This window comes from Phlebotomus argentipes, unplaced genomic scaffold (assembly GCF_947086385.1).
Source record: "Phlebotomus argentipes unplaced genomic scaffold, Phlebotomus argentipes genome assembly contig_5, whole genome shotgun sequence".
NCBI classification, from domain to species: Eukaryota; Metazoa; Arthropoda; class Insecta; order Diptera; family Psychodidae; genus Phlebotomus; species Phlebotomus argentipes.
The window spans coordinates 10,759,746-10,772,579 of record NW_026776165.1 but is presented as its reverse complement, the minus strand read 5'-3'; the positions used below and the strand labels follow the sequence as shown (position 1 = coordinate 10,772,579).

At 41.8% G+C, this 12,834-nt stretch overlaps 3 protein-coding genes across 3 annotated transcripts; all 3 read right to left on the bottom strand.

The window, feature by feature from the left end:
- Window positions 1–20: 20 nt before the first annotated feature.
- LOC132255993 (uncharacterized) lies at window positions 21–8,453 on the bottom strand. The gene is made up of 9 exons (XM_059752170.1): window positions 8,448–8,453; window positions 7,576–7,770; window positions 6,742–6,904; window positions 6,392–6,648; window positions 4,529–4,658; window positions 3,782–3,890; window positions 1,831–1,908; window positions 773–985; window positions 21–714 (listed from the first exon to the last, which is right to left on the bottom strand). The coding sequence occupies exons 1-9, from the start codon at window positions 8,451–8,453 to the stop codon at window positions 21–23; spliced, it is 1,845 nt and encodes a 614-aa protein (XP_059608153.1).
- On the bottom strand, window positions 1,993–2,933 carry LOC132255391 (alcohol dehydrogenase 1-like). Its single transcript, XM_059751396.1, has 2 exons — window positions 2,216–2,933; window positions 1,993–2,154 (listed from the first exon to the last, which is right to left on the bottom strand). Exons 1-2 carry the CDS (start codon window positions 2,863–2,865, stop codon window positions 2,037–2,039), a joined length of 768 nt encoding a protein of 255 aa, XP_059607379.1. The 5' UTR covers window positions 2,866–2,933; the 3' UTR covers window positions 1,993–2,036.
- A 565-nt stretch (window positions 8,454–9,018) lies between the features above and the next one.
- LOC132255385 (beta-1,3-galactosyltransferase 1-like) lies at window positions 9,019–10,441 on the bottom strand. Its single transcript, XM_059751390.1, has one exon. It carries the CDS (start codon window positions 10,314–10,316, stop codon window positions 9,723–9,725), a length of 594 nt encoding a protein of 197 aa, XP_059607373.1. The 5' UTR covers window positions 10,317–10,441; the 3' UTR covers window positions 9,019–9,722.
- Window positions 10,442–12,834: the final 2,393 nt, after the last annotated feature.

The following is a 12,834-nucleotide window of genomic DNA, read 5'->3' as shown; positions in this document are numbered from 1 at the left end:
TAATCCCTCTAAGTTTAAGTTCACTGTGTCTTGAAGCGCCAACAGGTTTCCGCGAGGAAAACCGCCGTCGCGAGCATCATTCCGAGGCCCCAGACGGCGAAGAGCCCGAACAGATGCGTGGGCTTGAGTGGCTCCGGGCCCAGGCTGTCGTGGTGTCTGGACTGCGCCACGCCGAGCTGCACTTGAATGTTCTGGTGGCGCTGCGCCACCAGCAACTCCCAGTACTTCTGGATGCCGGACTCCGCGACGTGCAGCACCAGATCATCGAACATGGGCAGGAGAGACCACGTCTTGTAGCTCATCACGACGCAGTACTCCCAGTAGATGTCCTGCACCATGATCTGGTAGTCGTCCAGGATGTCCTCCTGGATGTAGTCGCCGATGGCGAAGTGGCCGTACTGCAGGCGCTCGATGGAGAAGCCGATGTCGCTCCGCAGCGAGTGACTGCGCAGCTGCTCGTGGCTGCGGATGCGGAAGTTCTTCACCAGCGTCACCAGCAAAGGCTCCGTCGCCGACTGGATGGAGAAGATCCAGGCATCGTGCGTGGCTGACCACTCCATGCCGCTCGCCGCCAAATCCTCCGGCGTGTCAATGGGCGCCACGAAGCGCGGAATGGTCATGACACTGGCCAAGCCGCTGGCATAGATGTTCCCAATCAACCAGCCAGTGACCAAAATGCAGCCAATGACTGTGCGTTCGATAAATCTCCTGTCGCTGCGCCAATAAGTTATATTAGTGGCAATTCGAGGGCTTTTTTTCCGCTGCAACTCACATGAATTCTATCGGTTGCAGCACATAAATCGCCATGACGGTCAGCACGGAGTTGACAAAACTCCGGCGCTCATCTGATTGATGCACCGCCGAGGATTTGTGGTATTTGGCTATCGTTTGCAAGCCGATGATTCCCAAGAGAAGCGACGCCAAGCACGCAATCCAGAGCGTCGGTGAGAAGGGCAGAATTGGTGTCAGCCATCCGGGAAGGAGTCTGCGAAGGATTGAGTTAAGAATTCATTTGTAAAAGTGACCAAAGGGGAGATAATATGCCTTCAATCTGTACACAACTTCTTGACACTTCCACAGATTCTTAGCAGAATCACTTCAGACACTTCTGAACGCCTTTAAAGGCGTTTTCCATCCCTTTTTAGACTCCTTCAACTCTTTCTTACACTCATTTTGATGTTGAAACACTGCTTTTTCAGTGTATAATATCTCCCCCTTGAAAGTAACACAGGTTGAGGAATAAAGGAAAATTGAGGAATTTCTCCCAACAATTGAGAACAATTGAGTTGACTTTAAAAAGTGATTTGTGTTTGCGTTTTTTCACTCAAACCTCTAAGAAGAATGAAGTGAAAACTCTTAATTTAAGAGAAAATTCTTGAAGCAAAATCAATCAGTTTTGACTTGAATTAATGCTTCAATTTCTTGATCTCAAGATTTTTTCTCTGTGTAACAATTATCATCAGTATAAATTAATATTTGCTTTCATATCAGAAACATTTGGGGGAATTTATATCGCAAGTTCAACGATTGTCATATCAATTCATATTTAGCTATGCGATAAAGTTGATAAACAATCATTCGTGACGAAGCTGTAAGAAGAAATTCCAACTGTATAAGATCTCGTTTTTCTTATTGAGTTTAATTATCGTCACAAGTCTTTTGTAATTAGCATTATAAATCATGATTTCATAAATAACTATTAGTACGTATTTTTAGAAGCTCTTGTTTTTCTTCTAACTTGCCGATTTTGCATACATTTTCTTCGTGCTTTTTTGCTTCTCTTTATGCGATTTTTGCAAAATTAAACTACAGAAGTTATAGTTTACTTACGCAGGTCTGGGAACGATGCAAGTGATTCCAGTGCGGGAAATTATCTTTGAAAGCGTCAGAAACTGAGATTCGTAGTACCTGAAAGGAGATTCAGACATCAAACATCTAATCTGGCTGACCTTGAATTGATAAGAAGTAGAATTGAGAGACTTCAGCATGCCTTTTCCCATTTATTTCCCGATAATTTTGTACAACTTTGGGTATTCTTAATACTTCAATTCGGGGAAAATTTCCTCTCTCCACTTTCCTTCCTCAATAACCCAAACGCTTCCGTTTTTGGCTTCGTGTATGAGTTTGATCAAACCCGTGCTGATAACGTCAGGCCTAAAGTGCAAAGAAGTTCAATGAAATATAAGAATATAGGAAGCAGAAGTTTCGTCCATACTTTTGAGACTTCATCGCTGCTCTGGTTTTCTGGAGTTTCTCTGCTGTGGCCAAATAGTGGAAGCCAGGATGAGTTTTGTTATCGAAGAGCGAAGTTTCTGTCAATCCTGGACAGATGCTGAGGAATTTGATGCCCAGCTGATCATTGTCGTGCGCCACTGAGCGATGAAAGGCGTTAATGCCGACCTTTGTGGCGCTGTAAACTGGACAAACGCTCACCGGCTCGACGCCCACAATGGAGGCGAAGTTCACAATCACTCCTCCACTGCCCTTGCCATCCTTTCTCATGTTCTCGATGGCGTACAAGCTCGAGCCGATCATTCCGGCAAAATTGATGTCGATCATCCTCTTGTAGTCATGCTCGCCCATGATTCCCGCGCAATTCACCACGATGTCAAGGCTGCCGAAGGCCTTCTCCACATCTTCGTAGCACTTCTTCAGCTTCTCGTCCAGCCTCACGTCGACGGAGAAGTACTTCACGCTGGCCTTGGGATACTTTGCGCGCCATGACGCAATGCTCTCCGGCTCCGTCAAGTGAATGTCCACGACGATCAGCACTTTGGCGTCATTCCTCAGGAACTCCTCGCCGATTGCGTAACCGATGCCACTGCAAGCTCCAGTGATGAGAGCCTTCTTATCAGCCAAAGACATTTCAACAAGTGTTCACTCGGCGCGACAGCGTGGAACTGAAGCTGAAGAACTGAAGACTCGCACCTAATCTGGAGCTGACTCGAGTGGGGGGCACTTGGAATTTAGATTCCACTCACACTTATCACAGCGACTGCTTAAGATAATGAGGGCGACTTGTTTGCCCGCCGAATTGCATAAATCACGGATAATATTCAAGCATAAATTGATGCTCAAGAGTCTCTTAGCGATTTCGCTGTTATGTTTACCAACGATTTCAGTTCGCGTCTTTGTTTAAGTTTATGCGGTTAATGCACTCTCTGATAAGATATGTTGAATTACAAGTAGCGTTTTACACATTTTGATGATTTAGTGTGCTTATGATTGAGGATTATTTTCTTGAGACATTTGGCATTTATAAGACATTCAAATGTGTTTTTACAACCCCAGAATTGAATTTAATTTACGTTAAATCAGTGCATTACCGCCTTAGCACTCATGGACGCTGGTTTTCTTTCCAATTTTCTTCGAAAAACATTTTAGAAGCATTTTTTGAGGCTGAAAATAGTCTCAATCGAAAGGTAATGGTTTAATTAGTGGTTATAAGCATGATTCAACCGACTAAGGTAGGTTTAATTGCCACAAAATAGCAGAAATAAAGTTGAATTTTGGCCACTTGCGAAGTAAATTAAGGAAAACAAATTTCCAATTGCAGTCTTCTGCCTAATGAGCACAGAAACTTCACAGATAATCCATCAAGGGGATAGTTTCCTGATTTCTGATCTACTATTTCAGTTCTTGGAATATCCTGATGAGCAGGAATCCAAAGAAGGATTGTCTGACCATCAAAAGAATCACTTATTCCTTCAAATGATGACAAACTCTCAGTGATTGCAATGAATACAAAGGCTTTATCAGTTGTCATGGCATCTCAACTTACCACATGTAAAGTGCACCGACGCTGGCTTCTGCCCTTCGCTCCACAACAGCTCCTGTGAGTCCGTTTCCAGTGCGATTCTCATAAATTACGCCCCATTGTCCCTCTTCGTCTGCAAAGAGGACGAATTCTCGCCATTGAGCATTACACAATTTCACAGAGCACAGAAAGAAAAAAAAAGTGTAAAGAAGTCGTGAAAATTGTGGCCCTCTTGGAAAATATGACACAGACAGAGATGAAAGGTAATTCAATTCTGTCTGGAGCGAATGTAAAAATTAAATTGTCCTGAAGATCGATTCGCCTTGAGAAAATTGAGAAGATGCCGGAGAAAAAGTGGTACAAATAAATTGATTTCACTGGGCGAACTTGAGTTATAAATCCTTCAAAAGCTGCATGATCTATCTCTGAGTTTATCGTGGTGTTTTTGCCATAAAACAGAAGATTTGAAGAGAGTCAAGATAAGAGATAATTATGTGTATTTCTTGACTGAATTACATGAAAAATTGATTTTATAGTGAAAGATATTCTCATAAAACATCGATTACATTTAAAATACAATCTAATAAATTTTCTTCTCTGTCTATTCAACACGTACAAAATTCATCAACTCTGTTTGTCATTTTTCTTCGAAAGAGAAAATCGCTCTAATCTTGAAATTGACATCATAATATTGTCTTCTGGGTGGAAAAGCGAGTGGAAAACTTCCACAAGAGCGTCGATGCATCGATGAATTATCGGCTGACAACTTACCTTCGGAAATGAAGAGTGTGCAATTGTGTCTGCTGCAGAACTCCAGAAACATCAGACATTCCGTGCCGTCAATGAGAATCGTGAGCTCCTCTTCTGTCATCATGGCGTTGGCATTACCCTTGCCGGCGTCCTGCAGGTGTCAAATGCAATTCAATTACGCGAATTAGTTCATTAAAATTCACCCGGAAAGCTCTCACCGCGGAAAGTGACGCTGCGATGGGTGGAAGGGGAAAAGTTTTCGGAATTCAAGAGTCAAAGACGTTGTGAGTCCGCGGCGTGACAAAGGTGAAAAGGTGACAAGTTTTCGCTGAAGATTGAGGGCTTTTCACTTGACTCTCCATTGAATTAATTAAGTCTTTAGCTTGAGGATGCGGGAATGCACAAAAGGGGGGATGAAACTTTCCTTTTTCCTTGGCATTTTCCTTGGAATTTTCTCCGCATGCATGAGAAATTGATCACTTTTCGCCGCATTACTAATTTAAGCGAAAAACCGTCTCTATATAATACTTGCCATTCACTCGAGGGAAATGTGATTATCTCACGTCGCCAAATTCATCATCGGAAGTTGATTTAAATTTAATTTATGCCCGCTGTGACTTTATAAAATAATACCCCAGATTAGCGCGTAAATGGAGTTTTGCAACATGGAAAATTCATCATTAGACGCGTCCCCGCAAACTCTGGGTGTTTGCAAACTTTTGTCATTATGCCAATATTCCTGGTGGCGGTGAGGGTGAAAATTTGCGAGTGTGTGAAACACACGAGGATGCATTTGCGTGGCCCATGAATTCATAAATATCCCGTGTGCAAACTTGTCACAATGATTGATGACTGATAATTTATCATTGGATTAATGGGAAACTGACCAATGCATCAAAATGCATTTTCCACGCTAAACGAAGCTCCGCAATGCTGGGCAAAGGCCGATTAAATGTTGGGCATATGCTTTTCAAAATAGACAGTGGAATTATTCAAACGCTGGCTGAATTGTTTTACTTTTTCATATGGTTGTGCTGGTGTCAGAAGTGGGATATTCAGCAACAGAATCTGCGATTATCGTTGATGAAAAATTAGCTGACCGTAGCATAGAAATTAGCTTAAAAATGTGCTGTAAATTGATGTATTTTTAACGGTTCCATTTCAATACTTCGGCTTAGGACTTTTTGTTCGAGTGCTGCTAAAAGTTTAGCTCAATAAACTTAGCACTTTTTATCAAAATTTTTTATCAAAATGTTGCTTTTAGCTTTTTTGGCTCTCTGGGCGGGTCACTTTAACCGTTTTCTTAAAAATTATTCATTTACTATTATTTCTTTGTAATCATTCTTTAATTCACACTTTTGTAGACTTTTTCAATTTGATTCTGGAGATTCATGAATTATTTCTTTTTTTTCTCTGAGACAAACTTTGAACCGGTGTCAGAAGTGGGATCTTCCTTAAACACTCCTGAACCACAAATTTGACCGGCACATTGTTGTTGACACCATCGTAGGCCATCTTCCTCAACCCAGGCGCTTCATAATCATCCGCCAGGATCGCATGGATGCTCCGTAATTTATTGGCTTCGGCCACAACACTTGATATACTATAAATATGTCAGGCACACACTTCAGGACACCATTCAGCAAAAGGGGCCAAATTGCAGAGGAGGAGACTTGCGGATGTCGTCTGGACGCCCAGGAAGAAGTAATTGTGATGCGGAAATGTGTACACAAAACTCCTCGACATTGACATTGTTGAGGTGCTGAATGGCATAATATTAATTTGCATGTCACAAATGCTGTGCCAACATTGTCAGAGTCTGTGGCGCGCGTGGAATAAAATTTTGGGAAGAGCGAGAGCAAATCCCCAATTAATAGAGCTTACCACATGTTGAACTGTTGTGTAGGGCTTGTAATTGAATAGCGACAGTCTTAGATGACGCTGCTGGAGATTTTGGAGTTTGTCGGGAAACAAATTGGCATCGCTGGTGAGTGTGGAATTGCCGAAGACATCCAGCAATATTGGGTGGGTGTTGTTAAATCGTCCGGCAAAGGGCGATGTCACCAAATCAAATGACTCTCCATCATCTGCGTTGTGTCGCGAAGTCGTCGATGGGATTATCAGGAGAATGTTTGGCACATCTGAAGGCGCGGATTTGCACAGACAACAAGACAGAGAAAATGAATGAGTTGCGGTGGGAAAGGAGACACTGACGCCTTATTCTGTGGTTTCACCTTCGAGTGTGCGATGCGACAGGATTTCCCGCGAAATGTCCTCCGAAGAGTCGTTCAGGTGGAAAATCATGTGGACTTTCTGCGGCCTCTGTTCGCACGTCTCGACAACTTCCGCATAGGCATTGAGAAAGTCCTTCACGCCTTCATTGGCGACAATCCAAGCCTGCTTCATCAGATCGAAATACAAAGTTCGATATATATTTGAATAGCAATTAAATAGAAATACTAAGTCAGTTCTGTTTCTTTTGATTTCTACTATAATCTTAAGAAAACACACTTCTAGATAAAAGAATTTTATCTATCAAATTATTTGTCTTTCATTTATATTCACGATTAGGAAGTTAGAAATTTTGCCTCAAGCTGGATTCAAACTCACAGGATCAAAAATGTCTTTAAAGTTTTAACTGCTGCCCTCTGGCGGCAATATGTGAAGAAAATAATGAAATTTGAAAAAATTTCAATTTTTTTTTTTAATATTTAGAAAATATAAATAAAAAATTCACACAATAATAAGATATTTTTAAAAATCTTGGCAATAATAAAATTTGTGTTAATAATTGAATTAAAATTTATAAAAAAAAATCACGAAAAATTATTGGTCTGAAATTGCGAGTGATTTTCCTCTTGGAAAAAGCCTTTAAACATAACCTTATTTTCCGGTAATTCAGAATATTATTACAATTTATGTACACTCAGAATTTTTTTTTAAATAAAAAGAGAAGCTCGTAATTTGAGCTCCTATTTCAGTATTATTCTTATAAAATCCTTCATGCACCGAAATTTCTCTGAATTCGTGCAATTAGAGATGATTTGATTCGGAAATAATTACTTTACCTGACAACCGAGATTCACGGAGTCTTTTATAACTTCGTCGAAGTTTTCCTTTGTCTCTATTTCCTCCAAATTAATCCAGACAAATTGGTTGTACTGCAAACTATTGAAGTTTCCGTTCCGCTCGTACTTCACTTCTGGTACATTGTCATAAGACGACGGCGCAATTATCCATAAGATAACAATGCAGCACACCTCCTGAAGGTATTTGCCAACTTTCCCCGGCAATTGGATTGGTTAAAAGAGAAATAATAAAGCCAAAGAAACTTAGGATTGAGTGCGATTTGTCGCATAAAATGTTAATTGTTCAGATGTTAGAAGGCTTCGTGAAATTTAATATAGAAGCTGTGCAGCATATCAAGTGAAATTTACAGATGATTTAATGTGAAATTGCACACAATTTCATGGCGCGCCTTTCTTACCAATCTGATTTATTAGCACACTAAAACTGTTTAACTGTTCAATTTCTTCCATGATCGCAAGAAAGTGAGAACTTCTTTTACACCAGCCGCACTGTGAATCCCTTCGACAACACTCCTGCTGAGCTGAGGAATAAATTTCCTGCCTCATTTCACGTAATTTATATGGGAAGAATTGACTTTGAGGCAAGAAGAGAAAAGGAGAGACTTTAAATAAAGGGCACAATTTCGGCGCATTACTCGCGATGGATATTTTATTGGCTTCCAATTGACCGTTTTGTCCTCTTGTTTGCTCACCAATTTTCCCCTGTTGACAGATGAATTAGACCTATAATTTCCTTCAAATTCTCCCCACATTGTTTGGCTATTTGCGGTCTGATTATGTGGTATCAGTTTGATGAAATTCAAATATTGGGGAGTGCGGGGCTGCTTTGGACACTGCAATTTACCACTCACGTCCATCGCATTATTTCACCTCCTTGACGCGAGTCTGCAGTGAAAGTTTTTGTCGCAATAAATCCATCTGATGCCCTCGCGAAGTGCAATAAATCCTTCACGGGAATTTATTATTTAAGGCTCTTCGGGTACAACTGACTTGGGTTCGAGGAATTTATCAATACTTGATGGATCGACTCTCTCTCTCTCTCTCTCACTCTCTCGCTCTTGTTGTTCTGCCACACAGGAAGGAAGCATTTCATTACGCAACGGTGTGTAAACATAAACAGCATCTCTGAATTCACCCACAATGGCAAATAATTAATACGAAAATGGTTTTTTTTTCCTTGGCGCGCGCTTTTCAATCTTCGCCTCTGGCTGCCAATTTGCCAAAGGGTGGCCATGGATGAGTGGAGCCCTTTTCGGGTGGGAATGGCATGAAAGATACAAATCCAGTCGCTGAGCATACATTTGTCTTTCGTCCCCCTCGACACAGCGTTTTGCGCGCCAAACCATACAAACCACCATCAAATGCCGAACCGCCTATGCCCAAACATCGAGAGTTACAAAACTGGCGTCGAGTGTTTGTGGCATATGAAAGATTTATTGTGACCCCCAACCCCACATCAGGGGTGAGAAAATATAAATAAGGTTAAGTGATGTGTGTACGTTCTCTCTCTTTAGCATGTTTTTCAACTGATGCCCCGCAAATGTCTCGGGTTGGGCGATTTCAAGATCAAATACTATCTATTTAAATAGTGAACTTAATAAGCTTTCAGATAAGTATATCTTTGTCAGAGCGCTTAAATGTTCACGTAGTTGAAAAGAACAGTTGAAGTTTTGCATTCTTGTTTATATGTAAAACTCAAAATTACAAGACTATTTTCTCGAAAACCCCTGCATAAAATGCCTTGAAATTTTGTTATCATGCAGCGAGGTTTAAGAGCTTTTAGAAAAATATATATTTGTCAGAGCGCTTATTATTCTAACTCCATGTTATTGATAATTTAAAATCTTACTGCAATTTTAGGAAATAAAGATTAACCTTAGAAGAAAAATTTTTAATTTCAAAACACACACAGCTTCACACTTATCTTCGCAACTGCCTTTCTGTGCTTGATTGCAAAAATACACCCAATTAATCATATAAAACTGATAACTTGAACGTGGAGATTTTCGCCTTGAATCAGCACTTCAGCACTTGCCAGGAGTCTTTGACTGTGACTCAAAGTCAGCAACACTGAGTTGCACTTAAAGGTCTAATGAGAATTTCATGTAATTCACTATCAAACTAGGTCAGTCGAGGTCCAAGTCCAGAGAGTTCCTCTTGAGGAAGAAAGGTGGGATGCCGAAGCCCGTGATGATGGATCGGAACTTGTTCTTGCAGTTCACCTTCGTGTCCCACGTTGAGTTCCACAGAGACAGCATTTCGGGCACCTCCAGATGATGCACCATGGCGGCCCTCTGGAAGTTGCACTTGCCCATGCGCGGTGAGAAGATGGTGGAGAATCTCTTGCTGTTCTGCAGAGTCATGTTCAGCCTGCCCATCGCGATCATGCCGGTGAAGTAGACATCTTCGAGGTTGATCAGAGGCTCGTTGGCGCTCTCCTCGAGAATCCTCTCAACACTGTCGCCCGGGACTAGATATCCCGGACCCGAGAGGTAAGGCGGGAAGACGGACTTGTCGTAGAGCCAGTAGGGAATGTAGTACTTCGAGTCGGCGTCTCGAAACGGCGCGGGATTGAGAAAGAGTCTTCCGATTAGTGGTTTATTGCTGCCGCTGATCTTCTCCACGAGCGAATAGATAACATCCGGATTGACCATCACGTCGTCATCGCACTTCATCAGATACTTGGCCTTTGGGCAAGTTCTGAGGAAGTTCTTCATCATGAATCCTGTCTTCAGTGTCAAGTTCACATAACTATCTGTAAAGTCCTCAACGACGATATCGTTGAACGAAAGAGCCTCTTCGATCAAGAGATTCTGCGGGCGAAATAGAAAGATATGTCTTGGTTGTCAATCATGCCAAATATCACTCTTCTAACGATTGACACACTTGATAATACAATTGATACGCGCGCTGGCTGAGAAACAAAGTCAAGAGGGTTCCAATAAAAACGGCATCTGATAGCCAACTGAAGAGAAATTTCCTGATCAAGATCAATCCCTCTTCAGCACACCAATTTTACCGCCAAAAAACGCATTCTGGTCATAGACTTTCACAAACGCGATTCGTTGCGGACTAAATTCCACTCTTATCTATCCGCGAAGTGAATATGCTTATTGCACAATATTCAAACTATGAAGCACCAATACACGTGCTTTTGTGGACATTATTTTCTTATCTTTTGGAAAGCCATGCGACCGGGAAACTTTCGCGCGAAACTAGAGCACGGAATTTTACCATCGTCTTGGCGTCCGGCGAGCGTCCTGTGAGGAAGATTGGCTTGGGATCGGCTCTTTGCGCCCAAGTCGACCGGATGGCGTTCCGCTGGAGTCTGTTGTTCGGCGATGTCGTGACGAAGAAGATCGTCCTGTTGCTCTCCAGGCCATCCTTGCATACTTGCGGCACTTCTGGACACACTAAGCAAGTGCTGCGCTCAGGATGAATGAACTCCGAGATGTTTCTCGTGCTCCAGGACAAGAAGTTGTAGAAATCAAGACTCTTCCTGGCCGTCAAAGTGTTGTACTCAAATTGGATCTTCCACGTTATGAAGAGGTAAAGGTAGAAGAAGAGGGCCGTGAATGTAATGAAGACACAAGCTTTCTTGATCACAGCCATTTTGTCACTAATACTGAATGATGGACTCGCACAAATCACTTGCTTTGCCGATATTCAACCCTTCGAATACCGCGCCTGTTCGAGGTTCAGCTATTATAAAGCATGCGAGCAATGATTTTGTGACGAAAATTCGCGGGGAACAGAAATCATGGCGCAAAAACGGAAGATAAATTCTACTCAAGAATCTTAATTTGTCATTAATTATAAAAGAACTGAAACAGAATTTATTGAATTACTTCTAATTTCACTCACCAAAATACTTTATGGCTCTTTAAATTGAATCCTATGCGACACGTTTCGCTTTACCCAATCGCTTCGTTCACTTTTTTCCACCAATTCTTATCTTCTCTGGAGAGTTTGTTTATCGCAACTTTCGATAAGATTAGGAAAAGAGAAACACTCACACGCGCAGCAATTGAATTCATTCGAATTTTATTTGTTATCAACAACAAAAATGTATTGATGATTCAACCTCTTTTGCCACTCTGAGACGCTCTTTTGCGTCACATGAATGACTGCTGTAAAAGTTACACACATCAAGACGATGATAAGGATGATGGCGTAGGTCTTGAGGCTCTGATAGCCGCCAGGCACGACTGGATATTTGCTGAACTTCACCAGAACCTCCGCCGATGACGACTCGGGCCACTCTTGGTCGCCTGCGAGAGGCGTGCAATTGTTGGCCATCAAATTAACACGGCAGAATGTGTTGTTTTGCACGCCAATAAATTCCTCGTCGCTCAGTATCACATGGCCGGGTGATAAATCACCACCGTCGATGCGGTGACTCACGAGCTCGTGCAAGTCTTCGAGTTTCATCCAATAGTGGCCAATAAATCTGGTCGTGTGGCACAGGTAGCCGGAATCGGGGCTCAATTGGAGCTGAACCGCCCTCGTGGCGGCCAAGAGATCACCTTCATCGCACATTCGTCGCAATTCAAGCTGCAATTGAGGGGAGAATTATTCTGCGGTGCCAGAGAAATCCACTTAGAGGTCACGACAAAGGGGCAGATGAAGTGGCTAAAGTGTGTACACCACTTCCTGGACGCTCTTTCTGCCATTACTGAACAAACTTCCCTAAGAGCGATTACACACTTAAGGGTTATCCTCGAAACGGCGCAAAGTGGATGAGTTTGGAGTGTTTAAAGCTGAGATCATCCACAAGTTTTGACTCAAAGATTGGTCTTCTTTGTCGATAATAGTGACAATTTTGGTTTATTTGCAATTTTTTTTTAAAAACTTAAAGTTTTACGTAAGAACTGGACGATTTTTGACCAGGAAATCATTCACAAGAATTCCGCCATTTTGTGGGGATTGAAATGTAAAAAGATTCGGCAAAATTCGGTCGAAAATCGTAAGTCTGCAATCGCTCTAAGACAAAGATAAAAGATGGCATTCTCTTAGGATTCATTAGTGAAGTCAGAATTGCAAAATTGAAGTCTAAAAGCGTTCAGAAAGCTTTCAAAATGGCCTTTTTGAGATTATGTCAGATCCTAGCACAATTTGCAGTGTTTCTTAGCCTTAAAGATACAAAAGTTACTTAATTTTCGAATGACTAGAAATCTTTCAGAACTCAATAATAAGATTTTTCACAAAATCTGTCTCAAATTATTCACATAATCTAGA